A 21,924-nucleotide genomic window follows, 5' to 3' on the forward strand; every position below is an offset into this window, starting at 1 on the left:
TTCTCCTTTGAACTCAATCAGGCTCAATCCCTTCCCATTCAACATTTGTTGTGGGATTTATGCAATCCCCTGGAACTTTGCAGGACATCTCTGCTTTATCTCCTTCTGTGAGTGGTGGGATGTTTATTGTTGGCTTCTGGGTGAGTTCTTAAAACTCTAGAGAATGACCCATAAACTACATAGTACTTGTTCTCTATAAATCAGAGTACAATTTGATGCCATTTGAACGCTGGTCAAGATATACAACAATGTTTGCAGCATCTCAGACTAATGTAATGAGTCCCTTGAAATTATGTCTGTTGATACCATAACACAACTATGACAATAATAAATAATACACACATATAGTGTGGGGGCATTCTTATTTGATATTACTGGTAATGAAAAAAGAATCAACAACTGCATCTTTATTTCCAGAATTGTTCAAATGGTCGCTTGCCTAATATTTCAAGAGTTCAGAGCTGATATGACAGCAATTTTTTCTTTTAATCCACTTGGTGCTTTTTATTTGATCTGATTTTCTCAAGTTTCAGAAATGACTCATCATGATAATCATTACCATAGAGATATGTGTACTTGACAACTAGACTAATACAGAAACCAATATTGTTAGCACTAAAATAATTTTCCGGAAAACTAATATTATCTTTATACCTAATGCATTTTTTTCATTTTTGGATAATGAAGTATTATATGATCATTAGATTGTTATTTTTATTATAAGCCATCCACTGTTGATTGAGTGTTTTTTAAACATTTAATCAAACAATCTACCTCAATGGACTGAGCAACAAATAAACCAACAGAAACATTCCAGAAGAAATTGTTAAAGACAATAAATGTTATATTGAATCCTAGGCCTTTCCGCTATGCAAGAGCCCTGTTCAGAAGTTGTGAATAACCACAGGCTGGCGTAGCTGATGGCAGATCACCTCGTCTATATATAGAGAGTTGGTCTTGACCTGGATCTCCTCCTCCAGGCTCAACTGGCGCCTTGCTAGAGCCTTCAGTTCCATTTCTGACAGTTCAAGAGCCTCGGTCAGTCTAATGGAGAGACATAGAGGGGAAGATGCTTTTATTGGGGACATACTAGCATATGAGACACGTTTCCGAATCTCTTCTACTACCTCTCAATGTTGCTCGCGAGCTCCTTGACCTCTTCCAGCAGTCGGATCTGAGCTGGGTCGTGGCAGAGCTCAACGTTGGGTCTTTGGCTGCGAGTGGACAGTCGAGTCTGAGCAACTTTGAGTGGAGCTTCTTTCTCTGCGATTGCCACTCGTAGAGACTCCAGATTCTTCTCCTGATTTGCTGTCTCTGCTAGCAGCTGTAATTCCAATTAATATTTAGTCATAAATTTAGACTCACTTAAATATTTAATTATGAGATCTTATTTAATGTAATATGTAATATAAAATTGCTGGAAATATTTTATATTTAATAAAACAATTTATTGACAAATCTCAAAATAAATACATGATTTTTATTGGTAAATGGACTGCATTTATATAGCGCTTTCAACAGACCACATGGCCATCCAAAGCGCTTTACAATTTGCCTCACATTCACCCATTCACACACTCATTCACACACCGACTGCGGTGTCTGCCATTCAAGGCGCCATCCAGCTCGTCGGGAGCAGCTGGGGTTAGGTGTCTTGCTGAAGGACACCTCGACACTTGGTCAGGTGGCGCCGGGGATTGTACCACCAACCTTCCAGTTTGTAGACAACCTACATGAACCACTGAGCCACTGCCGCCCCAATTTATTATTAAAATCGACAAGAATGCTCCTTGAAAGTGAAGAAAGCAAAAATAATGACTTTATTCAACAATTTCTTTGTCTTATTCACGTACAAAAAGTATTCTTGTTGCTTCTTAACATTACGGTTGAAGTACTGATGGCAGATGGACTATTCTGATGATGGTTTTCATACTTTTCTAGACCTTGACACTGTTATTTACTTGGTAGTCTATGGGACAGTCACAAGCCTCCAGGTTTTCATCCAAAATATCTTAAATTGTGTTTTAAATTAAGTGTATTATCTTAAATTAAGACAAACTGAGCTTTTACAAGTTTTGAACGACATGTGGGTAAGTGATTAATGACAAAATTGTCAATTTGGGGTGGAGTATCTCTTTAATTAACTGGTAAAACTGACTTGATGCTTTGATTTGAATTGATGCAGTGCTACAAGTGCAACTGACCTCATTGAGCTGGTTCTCAAGCTGTGCTTTGGCTGTTTTGGTCTCCTCTATGCGCAGCTCAAAAGCCCTTCCTGTGGCCTCGTACTGTCTGTGCATGTCTGCAGCCGTCTGCTCTAGCAGGCTATCCACGAGAGCTCTCAGTGAAAGAGAGTTGTTCTTCTCTTTCTCAGCTTTGCTAATGTTTAAGTTGCAGAGGCTCTCCCATTCCTCAGGAGTCACTGCAGATCTGGAAATAGTAAAAGCAATGATATTTATACACACACACATAAATATATATTCACAGAAGAGAGAAGATTAAAAACCTTCTCTTAACACATAAATAGTATAGACACTTTTCTTACCCAAGACTAGAAAAGTTAGAATTTCCTCCGTTTAAACCGGGTGATGCATTAGTGAGAAGAGAACAGAAATCATCAATGCGCTCGGCCTGAAATTTGTCCTGCAGGTCCTTTTCCAGATAATATTTCACTGAACGAAGGAGCCTGAAAAGTACAGGGAAAATGTGCTAACTAAAATTCATTTTTGGGCAAATTGATATTATATAACAAGCATTTCATCTTGTTAGAAATAACATTTTTATAATATAAAAAAAACAATACATCAATAATACAAGGATTTAGTGCCATATTTTAAGCACTTTTCTCATCATTTTCTTTATAGCTAAAAAAAAAAGAAATAATTTTTTTTTATAGCATTGAATAATCATCATTTAATGGTTTAATTAATATTAAATTTAAATTAAAAAATTTACATTTATGCATTCAGCAGACGCCTTTATCCAAAGCGACTTACAGTGCATTCAGGCTATCCATTATGTGTTCCCGGGGAATCGAACCCCTAACCTTACGCTTGATAGCGCAATGCTCTACCAATTGAGCTACAGGAACACTATTATTTTATTATTACAGGTTTGACAGATCCTTCCACATTAAACGTCAATAAAAAAATCAGACCCCCTTAAAGGGTCACTCCACCCATTTGCATTAAGAGATCCATTGTTAGAAAACCAGTCATACTATTGAATGGTTGTGCAACATTCTCTCATTTTCCCCTGAGACGAGAGAAATCCACTATTTACCTTTTTCACTTCCTCCTACAATGACGCAAAAATCGTCATTTGACGTCATTGTAGGAGGAAGTGTAAAAAGGGTGGATTTCTGTAAAGACTACAAGCACAAGTAGTCTGCCCATAGGGGGTTGTACCTAATGCGCAGTGTTGGGAAGGTTACTTTGGAAATGTAATAGGTTACAGATTACAAGTTACCTTGTTTAAAATGTAATAGTAGTGTAACTTTTTCAATTACTTTATTAAAGTAAAGTAACTAATTACTTTTGAGTACTTTTTGATTACTTTTATAAATTTGTGAAAATTAAAGAATAATAAATAAAAGCATATACATCAACTTAAATACAGTTATCTAATAAGCATGTGATGTATTCTGTGTAATAAACTCCTGAAACATTGGGTTTTTTTTTTAACTGCTGTCTCTGTATATGATGATAGTTTTCTCAAAATAAGTAAAATGCACATGAAGTGACACAGAGCAGTTCTAGAAATTATGTTTATGTGCTCGTGTACTCCTATATTGAGGCGGCAGAGGTTGAAAACACTGCGAGCTTCAGTAGGCCTATGTGTAGTAAATGAAACCATGTCTTTGCCATTAATTTACAGGAGGGGCGGACTGGGAAAAAAATTCAGACTGGAAAATTCAAACTCATACAAACCAGTTCATGGACAAAACCATTTTTTGTATGGACCTGACATAAAAAAAGGTTTAAATCTTTAATTTGGGGACATGCAAAATAATTAAAAGTTCTCTCCTTCACCTCCATTTTTCTCTTCAGTCTCTTTATTTTGCCCTGTTATCCATCTCTCTCATGACTTTAATACTCAAGATTGAACAAAACGCCTCAAGGTTACGTATGTAGCCCTAGTTCCTTGAAGGAACGAGACGCTGCGTCTAGCGCTTTGGGGAACGTCCCTGACGAGACCGACTCTGAATATCGTGTGCAATCCGTCCATCGGAAAGGCGTGACGTCACGGGCGGGGTGACATAGCGACCAGGAAGCTATAAAAGCACGTGCCGTGCAGCTGGCCTCAGCTTCGAGTAGGGAAGCAAGCGCCGGCAGGGGTGCCGGGAGTATGGCTTTGCGACGCAGCGTCTCGTTCCTTCAAGGAACTAGGGTTACATACGTAACCTTGAGGCGTTCCTTTTCAGGAACTCGAGCTGCGTCTAGCGCTTTGGGGAACGATGTGCCAACGCTGCCAGACTTCCAAATCCCTGCCTAGTGTGTATCCGAAGAGCACAGCTAAGACGAGAGAACAGAAGAGCCCGGCGTGGCTCGCATGTCAAGATTGTAAAATCGGACGAATGTGGAGGGCATGGACCACCCCGCAGCGTTGCAGATGTCCAAGAGGGACACACCTGCTGAGAAGGCCTTGGAGGCCGCCATACCCCGAGTAGAGTGAGCCTTGGCCCCCAAAGGAGGGGGAAGACCAGAGGACTCATAGGAGACGTTGATAGCCTCGACTATCCAACGACTAAGGGTCTGCTTGGTGGCAGGAGAACCCTTGTTAGTAGGACCATAGCAAACAAGCAGTTGGTCGGATTTTCTCCACAGGGCAGCTCTGTGGACGTATGCGTCCAGTGCTCGCACTGGACACATACAGTTTAGCTTCTCTTGGTCTGGCTCCCGAAAGGGAGGAGGACAGAAGGCCTGCAGTACGATAGGTTGTGGTGTGACAGAGGGAACCTTCGGAACATAACCCGCTCGAGAATGCTTTGGCCATACCAGGGGCAAAGTCTAGGTAGGTAGGGGCCACCGAGAGGGCCTGGAGATCTCCAACTCTCTTTAGAGAGGTGATTGCCAATAACAGGGCAGTTTTAATTGTTAGATGTCTGTCTGAGATGTCTTGAATTGGCTCGAATGGAGCTTTACAAAGAGCCTCTAGCACCACAACCAAATCCCAGGGGGGAACACGGGACCATACTGGAGGTCTCAGCCTCAGTGCACCTCGGAGGAAACGTGTAACTAGAGGGTGTCTACCCACTGACTGATCATTGGAAGGGACATGGAAAGCAGCTATGGCCGCCACGTAAACCTTTAAGGTGGAGTGGGATAACCCCGCAGAGACCTGGCTTGTAAAAACTCCAGAACTGTACCAACTGGGCAGTTTGCTGGGTCAAGCTGGCGGTCTCTGCACCATGAAATGAAGAGTTTCCACTTCAGGGCGTACAGTTTCCTCGTAGCGGGAGCTCTGGATTGGAGTAGGGTCTCAACAACCTCGGTTGAGAGACCAGCTGCTAACAGTTGTGCCCCCTCAGGGGCCACACCCACAGCTTCCACAACTCCGGGCGAGGGTGAATTATCATGCCCTGCGCCTGTGAGAGTAGGTCTGTCCTGATCGGTATCTCCCACGGAGAGCCGTCGAGGAGCGAGACTAGATCTGAGAACCATGGTCGGCCCGGCCAGAACGGGGCTACTAATAACAGACGGACCCCGTCCTGGCGTACTCTCGCCAGAACTCCCGGGAGCAGAGCGATAGGGGGAAAAGCGTACAGACGAAGCCTCTGCCAGGTCTGTACCATAGCGTCCAGTCCCAGAGGAGCTGGATGAACTAGAGAGAACCAGAGGGGACATTGCGATGTCTCCTGAGTCGCAAAGAGGTCCACCTGGGCTGTGCCAAATACTCTCCATATCTGCTTCACCACCTCGGGGTGAAGCATCCATTCCCCGGGCCTCGGCCCCTGCCTCGACAGTATGTCTGCTCCCACATTCAACCTCCCAGGAATATACACTGCTCTGATCGAGAGGAGTTTGCCCTGGGACCACAGAAGGATCTGGTGTGCCAGCTTGTACAAGGGGCGTGAACGCAGACCCCCCTGGTGATTGATATAAGAGACCACTGATGTGTTGTCGGTGCGCACCAACACATGGTGACCTCTCAGGTCTGGGAGGAAATATTTCAATGCTCGATAGACTGCTAGCATCTCTAGGCAATTGATGTGCCATGTCAGATGGCGATCGCTCCACAGACCGCGGGCAGGGTGGCCACTCATGACCGCACCCCAACCGGTGAGGGACGCGTCTGTCGCTAGCGTTACACGGCGACAAGGAGCTCCCAGCACAGTGCCCTGATTCAAGAACCAAGGTTTCTTCCACATGTCTAAGGCACGAAGGCACCGCCGCGTGACCTTGATAACTCGAAGTGGATTTCCCCTCGGGGAAAAGCCCTTGGACTTGAGCCACCATTGTAGCGGTCTCATGTACAGCAGGACAAAAGGTATCACGTTGGACGCAGCTGCCATCAGCCCTAACAATCTCTGGAATTGTTTGACAGTGAGTGACTGGCCTTCTTTGACTCTCTCGACTGACGTGAGGATCGACTCGATCCAAGCAGGAGACAAGCGTGCCTGCATCGTGGTCGAATTCCAAACTACGCCTAGATAGGTGGTTCTCTGAACTGGAGAAAGTACACTCTTCTTGGCGTTTAGTCTCAAATCCAGCTCCCCCATGTGTGCGAGAACGACATCTCGATGTCGAACCGCCATCTACTCTGATTGAGCTAGAATCAACCAATCGTCGATATAATTTAGAATGCGGATGCCCTGCATACGGAGGGATACCAGAGCCGCATCTACACATTTCGTGAACGTGCGGGGTGAGAGTGCGAGGCCAAAGGGAAGTACTCGATATTGATAAGCTTTGCCCCCGAAAGCGAACCTCAGAAACCTCCTGTGTTGTGGAAGGATGGATATGTGGAAGTATGCGTCTTTGAGATCTATTGTGACAAACCAGTCCTCGGATCTGATTTGAGCTACAACCTGATTGACAGTGAGCATTTTGAACTTCAGTGGCATAACTGAGCGGTTCAGGAGACGTAAGTCTAAGATCGGACGCAACCCCCCATCCTTCTTTGGAATTATGAAATACCGGCTGTAGAATCTGGATTCCCTGTCTAGAGGAGGGACCACCTCGATGGCCTCCTTCCTTAATAGGGTATTCACTTCTTGTTCCATAACCAGAGCCTGCCGGGGGCTGACCACAGTCGGTGTAACCCCGTTGAACTTCGGTGGTGGATGACCGAACTGAATGCAATAGCCTCTTTCTATTGTACGCAGGACCCACTGAGATGCATTTGGCAGTAGCTTCCACGCTGCTAAATAAGCTACTAAGGGAATCAGTCTCTCGAGACTGACCTCTGGTGTAAGAGGCCCCCGAAGGGGCGGCGAGCATCCCAGCTCCGCTGCGCTCACGGGCGAAAATAACTGGGAGTAGCGCTCGCTGGAGGCCGCTGCGCCCTGAAACTCTGGCAGGGTTGGCAGGCCGACCTCCTGAGGGCACTGAGGTGAGGCGGGCACCGTATAATGAGGTGGACCGCGCTCTACCCCAGCAGGGGCTGCCCTCTGGATCCTGGCGTCAGGATCTTTTCGTCGAGGACTTCCGGGCTTCGATGACAGATCTTAAATCGGCTTTCGCCCTAGAAGCCCCCGACTCAGAGCGTCGCTGGGGCCCTCGGTCCCGACGTGGGGGAGCACGAGCGGCGACACTCTGTTTTTTATAACCCTGCTCTCCCAGCCCCATCACGTTGCCATAATATAGTGAATCGGGGCCGAAGAGGCGGGTTGAATAAGGGTGGTTCCACGATCTCGATAACTCATCGTGGAGATCGGGAAAATATGGAAGGCTCCGACGTGGAGGTGGTTGCCTCGGCCGCAGAAAGCGTTCGTCTAGTTTGCTTCTCTGCGGCTCGGTTTGTTTTTCAGCAGGCCATTCGATTTTTAATTTATCTACTGCTCGCGTAACCACCTCCAACAGCTCCTCATACTGGGGCGACAGGGGTGGCGAATCCCCAGCAACCGACTCCACATCGACCTCCTCGGAGGAAGAGAGGTGAAGAGTTGATCCCTCACCCTGGGGGGAAGAAACCGACGAGCGTGCTTCCGAACCCAGGGTTTGGGCGCTGGATCTGGCAGATGAGGAAGGAGATAAGGACTGGCCCGTCTCCATTCCCTCTGACAGATCCACCTGCGATCCCCACGAGTGCAGCAGCCGCTCTACCTCGGCAGAAGCGGGGCCAGCACCGCGAGGAACGCTGGTGAAGGCTCCCTCCTCGAAGAGAGCCCTCCGGGATCGAAGCGTCCGCATTGGCAATCGCTCGCAATGCGGACAGTCGGCCCCCTCGAGAGCCGACTCAGCGTGCTTCGATCCCAGGCAAGCCACGCACAGACTGTGTGTATCCCCGCTCGTAATGTAACGAGGACAGGGAGGAACACACAATCTATAACGTGGCTTGGAATCGCCCTTCATATGTTTGGTCTTTTGCTTTTGTTTTGGCATATTGAGCTGTTTTAGCGATCTTTTAATGGCTAAGGGACAGACAACAATAAATAGGACCAACGGGACAGACTTTTGACATGCACACACAGAGCGCTTGCTGACAGATGCGAAGCTGAGGCCAGCTGCACAGCACGTGCTTTTATAGCTTCCTGGTCGCTACGTCACCCCGCCCGTGACGTCACGCCTTTCCGATGGACGGATTGCACACGATATTCAGAGTCGGTCTCGTCAGGGACGTTCCCCAAAGCGCTAGACGCAGCTCGAGTTCCTGAAAAGGAACTATACTTTACTATACAATACTCTACAATACTACAATATCTTTATAGAAAAATCCTAATACTGTACACGAGTCATGTTTTTCCCTTACAAAAGTTAAACATGATTTTATTAGCCTATATAAAAGTAAAATAATTTTTTTTTTTCTTTTTTGTACTTTTGTATTTATTTTTAAATAAATACATTTGTAAAATAATTTTACATTTTTGGTTACCACAGTTAACCAATAGTAACCATTTTCTCTGGATTTATAGTTAAATATTAAAATGTTAATTTTCGTAAGGGTTGTGTTGTTGTCTGTCGTAGCTCCCCCTAAACCTATTAAAAAAATCTGATTTTTTTCAGGTAAATTACTACTGTAACATTACAACAGATAATAATGATGTCCTTTATATAGTATTTTGAGTGATGACTGATGAGCAACGTGCTGCTGCTTGATTAAATAAATAAAAAAAACAAAGACAAAAAAGCATCTTTATAGATGAAACTAGGTTAGGAACTTAGGGTTATTGATAACGTTAGCCCGTAGCCACCGTAGCACAAGTCCGTATCTTTCGGGAATCTGTGAATACTTACTCCGGGTATTTTCCTTGTTCTTGAACAACATCCCGGTACTATGCAAGTGCACACCATTTTGTCACAAAAACATTAATTGGGTCGCAAAATAACTGTGCAAAATAACAAATTCACAACAAATTGTGCCAAATAATTTACACTCGGTAGTGTAGAGGAGAGCTCAACTATAATCCACATTGATGGGCGGAGTAGTGGGAGTGGCCTGCGGAGCTGAGCATTGCAATGCACTATGGGGATTGTTGTCTACAGTCCACAAGCTCTAAAAAGTTAATTTCTGCCTTTTATAGGCCCAGAAGGACCAAAATAAAAAAAAAATGATACTATTCTACTACATATATGACCCACTTTCAATACACATTCATGTCTCCACGGGTGGAATGACCCTTTAAGGTAGTCTCTCTGGGTTCACAAATAAGTTTGGTCACTGTCTCACCAACCTGATCTGCTCATTGATCTGCTCCAGGGTTCGCTGAAGCAGGACCATCACTCCTTCAATCACCTCCTTCTCCTTCAACAGCTCCTCTTCCACCTCATCATGCACCAGGTCAATCGCCACACGCTTCTGTCTGAGGAATAGACATGTTTCAAAAGTTCAAAAGAATGGAAAATCAATTTGGTTTTGTAGTTCAAGTAAAATGCTTGATTTTAGTAATGTCTTATACTGGCTGTGCTCTACAGTGAGAAGTACCTCTCAGTCAGACATTGCGAAGTCACTTGGAGAGGCTCAGAGCAGCTTTCTAAGGCTCTTTCTACATGGCTCTTGAAAATGACGAGGGTCTCAATCTCCTGTACCATCTCCTCAAACTTCCGGTTCAGTTCCTGCCTCCAGAATTTGATGTCCTGGATTCTCTGCTCTAAAGAGGAGATGATGGAACATAAGTAGGCCAGAACCACTGATCTATTTTATAGATCAGTGGCCAGAACTGTTTTCTGAAAGAACTTCCTCTCCTTGTCATTTCTATCACTTATCTTTAAATGATCAAGTATCACCATGGACACTTCATGTGTTACTGCACCTTTAATGCAAGGCCATTGATCTTCTTTGCATCCTGTCACATGTGTTTGGTGTTTTGCTCACCCAGCTTCTTTAGAGCGTCCTGTTGCATGCATTTGGTAGATTTGTCACTCTCCTCTATGAGTCTCTGACACTGTGCTGTCAGTCTCTGTGAGTGTGATCGTTCTGTCTCCGAGCTCCTGAACTGCACCTGGTTTGCATGTTTCCACTCAGATGGCAGAAATTTATCAGGGGGTCGCATCAGGCGAGACATTGTTTTTTTCCTATTGAGAAAAAAATATTTTTATGGTTTAGGTTATTGTTTTATGATTACTATACGATAACTAACACCGTAAACTAATATAGCACTTGGATTAAAGCCATACTGTCGCCAAAAACAACTATCATAAAATTATAATACATAAAAGAGCAAAATAATGACAATTTAGACATACTGTCAGGAAATCTACTGTTTTGCCCATCAACTCGTCTTAAACAATCTAACTTTACTCAGCGTTTTTAAACTAAACAAACATTATTTAACTAGCGTTAAAACACTGAAGGTAAATAAAGTGGTTTACCTGTCAGATCTAAACACCTGTGTACTGCAGCTCAATAAAACACGACTGATGACGAGCTGCCGAGCGACAAGTAAACACAATGTTACTGTGGCAACGTAACAGTTTCAACGCTAGACGGCGGTAGACGACATTTATTTGTCATGATTGAAAACGAGGCTGAGTGGATCGTGTAGTGTACCCCAGTGTTATCTATCTATCTTGACTTTCTATCTATCTATCTTGACTATTTCTATCTATCTATATATCTATTGGACTATTTCTATCTATCTATCTATCTGACTATTTCTATCTATCTATCTATCTATCTATCTATCTATCTATCTATCTATCTATCTATCTATCTATATAAATGTTTTATTTATAAATACTTTATAATACTTTATTTACTAAATATCTTCATGGAACATGATCTTTACTCAATATCCTAATGATTTTGGGCATAAAATAAATATAGATAATTTTGACCCATACAATTTTTTTTTAACTATTGATAAAAATATACCCCTGTGACTTAAGACTGGTTTGTGGTCCAGGGTCACGTGTGTGTGTGTGTCTGCGTGTGCATGTGTAGACGTAAAAAAAATGTATTTAAGTAACATTTATTTCATGTCATCAGTATGCATTTGTTAGAAAATGCTCTTCCTTTACAGAGAAATTTTGCTTTACAGTCTTTTACCTTCTATGTAGTTTAATTTGATACAAATATATTCTATTTATACATTAGCATTAGTCTAACATTACAGCAAAAAAAAACACATTCTTCAGCCAAAAGAGGATATATTTGGTTTGACAAATAGCTTCAAGCACAGAGTCTGCTTATCCTTAACGTGAAAGTAATATCAAACTGTACTGACCAGTCAAACTATAGCATTTCTGCATATCCTTATTCACACTCAATTTCAGTGAGACAAAAATAATATAATAATACCACTTCAATATGAGTTATAGACATAAATAGATCCACATAAAGCAAACATGTGCCATGAAAATACTAAATTAAATTGTGCAAATGCAGCCTTATCTTGACAGTGTAACAGTCTGCAATTGAGTGAAAAAAAAGGATAACATTAGCAGTAACCATAAAGACCGTAGATTAATAAAACATTTTGTTACAGTTACAAGATAAATACATACTAAATGTTTTGAGGGAATGTGGTAATAGTAAGGCTCTGGTGTGAATTTATTCATTTAATTAATTAATTAATAAAAATAAAATATTTGTTTAATTTGTAACAACCAAATTTTAATAATAAGAGTACAAATTTAAATGTGCTTACTTAAAATACCACCTATTTGGGACTGGTCCCATCAACTGGCTGCGATTTAGAATATTTTTTGTAATTAAAAAAAGAAAAATAAAGAAAACACACTGTAGACACTGTATCACATACCAGTGAAACCTTAAAGCAATTTTGGATAAAAATTGCACTTGCTTGAATTCGCAGGTATGTTTGGTTTGACATCTGAGCTGTGGCTCGACAGCATCTGAAACAATGTCTACTTTAAACTTGGTCTTAACCAGCTACTGTTTCGTCTAGACTGTTGATATTTTCAGGCACTAAACCCTCTTCAATCGCTGCTCTGGATTCCTGCACCTAAAGTGAAAGAAGGTTAAAATTATTTTTATAATAAAAAAGTAGGAAAACCTGCCTTTTAAAACAGCCAATAGTGATTCCAAATTAATTATTTAAATAAACACTGGTTAAATACAGTGGTACCATATATATATATATATATATATATATATATATATATATATATATATATATATATATATATATATATATATATACATATATATATAATTGAGTTTATATACAAAATTAAATTAAAATAAAACTAACCTTGAAAGGTTGACTAATACCCACAATGCACTGCAAGCTGCTGCTATAATAGCATAGCACACATTCTCCACCAAGAACTGGAATTTCATCTTTGTTCACATAAACCTGTGTAGAAAGGAAATGTATTTCCTAATCAGTTGCTTATTTGACAAAATTATTCCTCAGCCTTTAAAGAAACATGGATAGCAAATGTTGCATACCTGAAAGAGCTCATCACTGAAAGACACCTGGTCATCCTTCACCCAGGTGTACGTGATATAGTCGGAAACACTTTTAAATCCAACCTGTGTAGTGACAAGCACAAGGTCTACATTAAAAACACTCTGGATAAAATCTACTTCACAACACAGTATTTTATTATCACTATTGTAACCATACACAATTATATAGTTAGTTCTGTTTTATTATTGGCAGTCTGTGATCTTATCTTTTGAGAACCTCTCTCACCTTATATAGACCGATCCAGTCCCAGGAGCTGGAGGGAAAGGTCTGAAGAAGGCTGTAGGTTATGAGGGCATCAAAGTCAGCACTCCACTCTCCTTCAGCGGACACCTCCACCAACGGCATCTCATACATCTTTTTCAACTAATTGTGGAGAAGCAAATGATCACACTTCACACGTATTTTATAGAACAAGTGGCTATTATTTTAGCTGAAACTCCACCTCCCCACCTCCAAGCGGAAGATGCTGATGACAGGCTTATGGTCGCTAATGCCGTACTCCATTTTACTTGTGTAATCCACCTGCATCAGTTTTAGAGGGAACTTGTCTTTATGTTCCACCTGCAGTTGTTTCTTTGGCTCCTCTTCATTGTGATCATCTTCATTAGCTTCCTCTGTTGGCAAAGACTTGGGTTTCACTCTCCAGAGAATCCTGTCACACCACGCAGGCTTGCGTTTCTTACCACTAGCCAATCACAAAGACAGGAAAACAAGTTTGAATCCATTATTAACATACAGTACATTAAAGTTTCCAGAATTGCACTGCTTTCAACTGGAAGAACATTGGCATGTCTTTCTGTATGGCCATCCTTCATTTTGTGAAAATGAATTAATGTGGCATGATTTTATCACGAAGAACATCATGTTTGTGTCCAAGTCCCAAACTCCTCCCACCAAATACACAAAGGAGAGAATGGTTTTATATAGGTTTCTCGCATGGACACAAAGTTGCTCTAAAACAGCGGTTTACAAACCAGGGATTTTAGGGGGCTGTGAGAGAACAGCAACAAATAAAAAACAATAAGCATAAGATTTTACAAATAAAAACTTGCAATGTTCCGTGTGGTTTGAAGTGATAAAAAAAATTATATACAAATACATTTTAATTAAAACTAAAATATTTCTGTAATATTCTAATATAAGGTATAGAAAACAAAATTATTTTCAAGATTTAAATAAATCACTTAAGTTCAATACAAAATTAATATTGTACGGATCTTTTTTTAAAATTTGTTTTGGGTTTATAATTAAATATATACATATATGATTAAATATATAATAATATATGATTTACACCCTTTGACAATTTTCTTTTTTTTTGTCAAAAGAAATTAATACCTTTAATCAGCAGGGGTATGCTGAATTGGTCAAAAATGGCAGTAAAAACTTTTATATTGTTAGAAAAAAATTATATATCAAATAAATTCAGCTTTGATCACAGGAATAAATTACATTAAATAGAAAACAGTTCCTCTACATTGTAATAATATTTAACAAAATCACTGTTTGTAATGTATTTTTGATCAAACAAATGCATCCTTGTTGAACAAAGGAGACTTGTTTTAAAAAATTTAAAATAAAACTAATCTTATAGACCCCAAACATTTGAATGGTAGTGGCCTTTTTTATTTTAGGAAAGGGGGTCAATTACAAGAGGATCCTCATATTTTGTAGGTCCCTATGTTCAAAAAGCTCTAAAACACAAGAAACACAGATGACAAGATTAATACTTAAACTCTTTGCAACACACAACATTAACTACATGTAAACGGACTGGATCTATATGAATGTTACTGGATTATGTATGGTGCTTCATTTCAGCAGTAGGTTAATGGGTGTTACAGGACGGGATGGGTGGAACACAATGCACTGGTCTGCATTAAAATATGAATGAGGTCCATAAGCTCTGGGGCAAAGAAAAAGGCTTTCCGCAGCCTTACAGAAGTGCTACAATCAGGGAAAGGAATGATGGTGGAATGCTAGATAAGCAGGGTAGGAAAATTCAAGTTAAGGAGCACATGGGAATTTTATAGCTTACTTAAAACCAAACCATGTCTTCTGTACCCTGCAGGGGTGAAAAAAAAAGCATGTGTGAACATCTGACAGTTTAAAACATCCCTGGAGGAGGAGCTGCGGGAGATTCAGGATATTATAGTGATTACTGTTCCCTTGACTGCTACTGTTAGGAAATGCACTATAGCTGAAACCAACATGAAATTCTTTTTTATTCCATAATCAAGTGTGTGTGTGTGTGTATATTGTATAATATTCGAAAGAGGACAAAACGAAGAACAGAACTTGATTTTGATTTTATTTTATTTGACATCAAGGTGTATAGTGTGCCTCCAAGCTTTCTTACTCGTTTTGCTAATAAACGTTCTACGTAAATATGTGCGAAGCGAAGGAAAGCGAGTAAAAGAGGGAAAATTAAAACGGACTAAAACAAACATTTGCTTTAGCTTTACGCCAAATTGCCGCTATTTGAAAGTGAAAGTAAAATGTGCACGCCGCTTTTACACACTATTTGAAGCGATGAAAAGAGGGGACGCCCCCGCCCCCACCCCCACGGTGATACCGGTATAACCGGTGTTGTCACACATCGATTAACTGGTGGGAAATTTTCCTCACCGTCACAACCCTAATATACCGCAGGATAGATGTTGTATAATTTATAGTACCTTGAGTCATAGTTATCTGAGTGCAAATCAAATTTATAGCTGGGCTGAAAGTCTAGAGGTCCCTCTTCAAACTTCTGCAAAGTAGCTTGCTTCTGCTTCATCATGGTGAGCTGGTGAGATATTAAGACATGTACAGATGCAAACTATCATTACTGCATAAAATTTAGTTACTAATTCTGGAACGGCAGATAAATGATTCATACGTTAGTACATTTTTCATTAATATATATAGACATTATTACTACATCTATTGATCAGTACCTGATCTTTGGGCCAAAGAAGATTGAAACGCTGGCTGGTGATGCAGCTCCTTAAAAAGTGCATCCCATGGTCCTCAATACGAAAATTCAAATCCCCAAACCAGAACACCACCCTAGAATATGTATGCAGAAAAGAGCAATGTAGATAAATGCTAAGGAATAATGACCAAAAATCATAAACAGAAGACTTTTATGTGGTTATTATTCATGACTGGGACTAACTTGTGATCCAAAATGTGTGGTGTGTTTTTGGTGTCAAAGGTCTGAGCATCTAAAATATACTCAAACTCATCCACCCGCTCAGAGGCGTAGTTCATGTGGGCGGTCAGGTGGCAGTTCAGGAAGCAGAGCATGTGACCGTAGAATGACAGACGGATGGACACACCTCCTTTATTACCCTTTAATTTGAAGAAAATAGAGATTAATTTTTGTTTCAATTTTCATTAGGTTTATCAAAAGTTCCTCTCAAAACTATAACTTCCTTTGTCTTACCCAGTAGCCGTAGAGTCCCGTGCGGGTGTAAGTGACCTGAATGTCTCTGATAAATGGGACGTGTTCCAGCTTGGAAAAGAAAAGCAAGAGTAGACCCTGCATCCGTATAGAGGACACCTGAATGGGGCACAATAAATACATTTATATCATTCAATTAAACATTTTAATTATATATATATATATATATATATATATATATATATATATATATATATATATATATATATATATATATATATATATATATATATATATATATATATATAAATTAAAATAGATTTAATAAATAACAAATCTAACTGTAATAAGAGATTATGCATTGTACAGTTCATGGTAAGACTTTATTTTCAGGACCAGTTCTCACTATTAACTTGTTGCTTATTAGCATGCATATTACCAATATATTGGCTGTTTGTTAGTATTTATAAAGCACATATTAATGCCTTATTCTGTCAATATTTTAGATCTCTTAATCATACCCCATACCTAAACTTAACAACCAACTAAACTAAAGTGTAACCAAGTTCATTTTACCAATTTTATTATGAACTAATTCAAAGTACATTAAGGCAAATGTAATGAAATATATAAATAATGTTTATATATTATAAATTATATTATCACAATGTATATAATTAAATATAATTATTAAATTGTATACATTTAAATTATTTAAATGCGTTTTAATATTATTTAAACTTAAATATATAATTATATAAATTCTTATATAATTCATATAAAAATATAAATTGATAAAATAATTGTAATTACAAATGATGTATTATTATAACTGTAATTAAATAAGTATATATATATATATAGTGCTCCTCTAGCTCAATTGGTAGAGCAATTTAATTTAAATATTATTAAATATATATATAATTTAATATATATATATATATATATATATATATATATATATATATATAGCATTATTAACATAGTTGAACAATTTAAATATATATTATAAATACATGGCAAAAAAAATCTGTAAACTTCATTATTAAATAAATAAATAAATAAATAAATACAATTTCCCATGCATATCTACCAGTCAGAGCTTCTCTATAAGCTAAGAAATCAGTCAGTCCATCAGATCAATGGTATAATCCACTGTTTCATAGTGACTCACATAATTAGTATGATAATGAACAAAAGAATCTTCTTATAAGTCTACAATCAGCACCTTGATATATCCCAATGGGGCCAATGTGTTCATGAAGATGTGACTCCAGGAGTCCTCGAAGGCCAAATCTGTGACAAACTTGAGAGGTGCAGCCTTCACCTCCTGCAGCCTGAACAGGAGCAGCATCACAGATGTTAGGACACTCAGACCACATGCTTCTGAAGTGATAGCCATCATTATTTACTTAACCGTGTGTCTCTTGATTCAAACATTGAAACTCACCCGATCACATAGAGGTCGGGTTTCTTCAGTGAGCCGAGCTGAAGCAGAGAGTCCACATCATCAGGAGGCTCAGCTGTGGCCACATTCCACGTGACGACGTACAGCCTGCGGGTAAAAGAAAGATTCAGTTCAATAAAATAACAGTTCTACTTGTCCTTACATAACTCCTCAGATTAACAATAACCCCATTTCAACTAATCACCCAACAAATTCAAACCATACCACACTGCAGCTTACCATCTTAAACAGCTCAATCCATTTTCAAGAATTACAGGCTAACATCGAAGGTTTAAAATGTCTCATTCCCTGAAGATCATTAACTCAGATACAATGACACTTATATTCATTTCTCTGGAAAAACTGATAAAAAGGTGCTCAGTTGCCACAAAACCAAGCTAGACACATGCAATCAGGTTTACATCTGCCAGACACGACAACAAGGGAAGCGAAAGACAAAACATGAACCGGTCTTTCTTAGATCTGCCTCCAGACGAGAAAAGCTTCATCTAATGTTTTAGCCACCTGGGTGTGGAGTTTATTGTGGGGGTCCAGATCATCCACGCAGGTCATGAGCATAGCCAGACGCTGTCGCACATACAGACGGCTGCTGATGGACTCTGTGGTGAGTGTTATAGTGTGTCTTGATAGATATTTCGTCTTGAGTTCCAGGGAATCAATGTCAGTTGTTCCAATAATAATACAATAAAAAGTATGTGATATAGGCTGCAGGGGGACTAAAAGGAGGCTGTAGTGGAGGCAGACTTTTAGATTTAAAGATTAAAACCCTAATCTGGTTTAACAAAGGCCTATGTGGCCCACCCAACACGTTCAATCTAAACTACAATAGTGACCCTCAATATGCCATTTACACAAAACATTGGATAAACTATTTTTCTGACATCAATTCTTATTCTGATCTTTTCATGCCATTATTAATTTGTTTATCACATATATAAATATATAAATATGTGTGTGTGTGTAATCATATTTATATTATAATAAATATAAAACTATATATTATTTATATAATTATATAGTATGTGATGAATATATATATATATATATATATATATATATATATGGTATACAAACATACAATTATATAAATAAATTATATAATATAGTGTGTGATGAATAAAAATTCTTGCATCCTGTTAAATCTTAAATAGATATTTTATGTATACTATTTACTATAGGAAACTGGGGGCCAAAATATGGAGCCGTAAAAACAGTCTGGTTCTCCATACACAACCGAAACCCCCCACATGAACCTGTTGTAAAACCAAAGTGTGTTTAGAAGGCTGATCCCAATGTGCTTATCCCTGCTTCATGCCTTCACCATTCAGCAAACAAGAGACTAAACGCTTCACCTTATAGAATTCTGGATGTTGAAACAGAAAAGGCGCTTTAGGTCTTTAATCAACAACCTTGTGACAAACTTACAACACATGTTCAAGTTCCATGAGAAGAAAATCTGAATGGATAATTGTATAGAAATAGCAATAGCTGCACATTGACAGAATAAGTTAAAATCTTAGTTGTGTGACTCAGTGATTAAAAAGAGATTATGGAAATCCATCCGATAATGGTTTTAGGTTTAAACCCCAAATGATCACTTTTGTAGCCTGAACAATAGTAAAATATCAATAACTTAGAATAAGAAAGCATACGCTAAATGAAGAATAAGATGAGATATATACCCAAAAGTGTCCATCTTGCTGTCTTTCTGCTCCAGACTGACAGAATTCAAAGCCTGTGACAGATCTTCCTCCATCCTTTCCAAGCTGTCAAACACAGGAGAACATGTTTTTCTCATAAACCTGCACTGCATCTCATGTGCATCAAACTGCTACTAATATTCTCTTTCAAAGCACAGAATCAGTGCTGTTAATGCAACACGTGTAAGACAAGTCATAATATAATCACAATTATACGATCAATTCACTGGCTCGTAGATTTTGCTGTGGTTCTAAAATCTTAAATATAGATTATGACGATGTCATAGTGTCAAAAGTTGCATGAATACTCTCAGTTCAGATTAAAGCAACACTTCTCATATCACTGTACATGCAGAAATAGCAAAGATGATGTAACATATATAATTGAGAAATCTAGGATGAATGTGTTTAAAACAGTTTTCAGACTACCTGCTAAACCTCGTTGTCTTCGCTTCCGCAGTCTCAAAGTCTCTGTGGTGTAAAACGATTAGTGGAGGCAAAAATATCCCTTAACATCATCACGAGCTGTGCACTGTATTTACATGAGAGAGGGGCTGTGTGTGAATCTACACGCAAACTTAACCGAACAGTTCATGGCTGCTGGAAAGTTAAAATAAAAGTCCTTAAGACGGCGCTACTCAAGGCAGCTACTACAGGTTTTACTTTAGTTCAATTTAAACGTTTACCATATATATATATTACCATGTATATATATATAAGTATATATATGTATACGTATATGTATATATATATATATATATATATATATATATATATATATATATATATATATATATATATATATATATATATATATATATGTATATATTTATTTATTTATTTATTTATTTATATAATTGTTTTGTACTGTGCCTTTAACCGTTCACCTTTTTAGATTATGCGTTTAGCATGATCTTATTAAAAATGCATACTTTCAACAACAACAAAAATGTTCTCCACAGAAAATGACACAACTGGCATTTAGTTACATATATTGAATAATAAACATGCTTCATGATTTATTTATTTAAAAATTTTAAAATAGAATACAGATAACAACAATTTTGTTTAGTACTTTTTGTACTTAGGAAAGATGGACTTAATTAAACTGTGTACAAAATTAAACTGTTGCTCATTGTTTTTATTTGTTTGTTTGTTGTTGATGTCATTTAATGTAGTTACAAATTATTTTTTCATAGAAAAAAACATTTTGTCCATTTTGCAGCTGTTGGTAAAGATGACAAAAAGGGTTGTAGTTATTTCAGCATTTGTAGCCTAGTTACATTTTCGACCTGGGAAGTTCCCCATGGTCTCATTTTGATATGATTCACACTCATTCAGCATGTTTGCACATATTTACAGTTCTGTTATAGCTCTCACTCCTTTTTCAGCAAGTCTAAAATGTAGGATGCCATCATTGTTAATTTTGAAAAATGTATTGCATTGCATCATAGACATCATGTCATTTACATCCACAATTTTTAGAGACATAATGCATAATTTAGAGTATCATAATGCATTGTTAGCTTTTTATCATAAAGATAATAGTAAATATAGACCTCAAGGCTGTATGTGAGGGTTTACTTTTTCCACTGAATTATATGATCTCAGCTCAATTTGACTGATGCCCATCATCTTGTTGACAACAAAGGAGTTAAATGTATCTCCTGTGTTAAAATAGAGCCTGCAGATTTTGGCCTCAGGTTATGATAGACTTGAATTCCGTCTACCATCCTCTGATGCAACAATGTTTTTTTTTTTCTTTATAGTCAGTGTTTTTTATTGTACATGACATTTTTGCTTCTTTGTAAAACAGATGAGCAAATAGAATTTGAATCTTTGTGGTTTACACTGAAAAAAACTTAAATTAATATATGATTTTATGATTTGTTATTAATATAATGTAAATCAACCTGACTTTAATTGCTTACACCATATATATACAATACAGACCTAAAGTTTGGAAACATTACTATTTTTAATGTTTTTGAAAGAAGTTACTTATGCTCATCAAGCCTGCATTTATTTGATCAAAAATACAGAAAAAAACAGTAATATTGTGAAATATATATATAAGAAAAATCTGAAACAATATGAATAACACTTTTCAGTTCAGTTCGTTTAAAGCAAATGTATATAGTTTCGTGTATTTTTGCAACTTTCATGGAATTTCATACCCGCTCACCAAACTTACTGTACATACTCCCAGATCAGACATTTGTTGGGGTGTGATACAGAAGCCATTCACTTTATTAGATGTCATTGAACCATAAAAATTATTTTAAAACTGATATTTCAAGAAAAAAAAAATAATAATTGCTTAAACCAT

General features: G+C 38.5%; 2 protein-coding genes across 3 annotated transcripts; both read right to left on the reverse strand.

Moving 5' to 3' along the window:
- Positions 1-352: 352 nt before the first annotated feature.
- Positions 353-11,071, reverse strand: LOC132123208 (tektin-1-like). The gene is made up of 8 exons (XM_059533780.1): positions 10,974-11,071; positions 10,477-10,676; positions 10,087-10,252; positions 9,836-9,964; positions 2,546-2,686; positions 2,205-2,430; positions 1,128-1,324; positions 353-1,044 (listed from the first exon to the last, which is right to left on the reverse strand). The coding sequence occupies exons 2-8, from the start codon at positions 10,664-10,666 to the stop codon at positions 885-887; spliced, it is 1,209 nt and encodes a 402-aa protein (XP_059389763.1). The 5' UTR covers positions 10,667-10,676; positions 10,974-11,071; the 3' UTR covers positions 353-884.
- Positions 11,072-12,217: 1,146 nt separating this feature from the next.
- On the reverse strand, positions 12,218-20,172 carry LOC132123523 (inositol polyphosphate 5-phosphatase K-like). Of its 2 annotated transcripts, XM_059534187.1 has the most exons (14): positions 20,025-20,172; positions 19,578-19,661; positions 17,878-17,982; positions 17,656-17,764; positions 16,470-16,586; positions 16,200-16,375; positions 15,979-16,090; positions 15,718-15,827; positions 15,078-15,104; positions 13,490-13,724; positions 13,265-13,402; positions 13,018-13,101; positions 12,818-12,922; positions 12,218-12,568 (listed from the first exon to the last, which is right to left on the reverse strand). In XM_059534187.1, exons 2-14 carry the CDS (start codon positions 19,649-19,651, stop codon positions 12,488-12,490), a joined length of 1,473 nt encoding a protein of 490 aa, XP_059390170.1. In that variant the 5' UTR covers positions 19,652-19,661; positions 20,025-20,172; the 3' UTR covers positions 12,218-12,487. The 2 variants fall into 2 exon arrangements, with proteins under 2 accessions (XP_059390170.1, XP_059390171.1); XM_059534188.1 differs by lacking the exon at positions 15,078-15,104.
- Between the last annotated feature and the right edge of the window lie 1,752 nt (positions 20,173-21,924).

Source organism: Carassius carassius, chromosome 41 (genome assembly GCF_963082965.1).
Source record: "Carassius carassius chromosome 41, fCarCar2.1, whole genome shotgun sequence".
Taxonomy (NCBI): domain Eukaryota; kingdom Metazoa; phylum Chordata; class Actinopteri; order Cypriniformes; family Cyprinidae; genus Carassius; species Carassius carassius.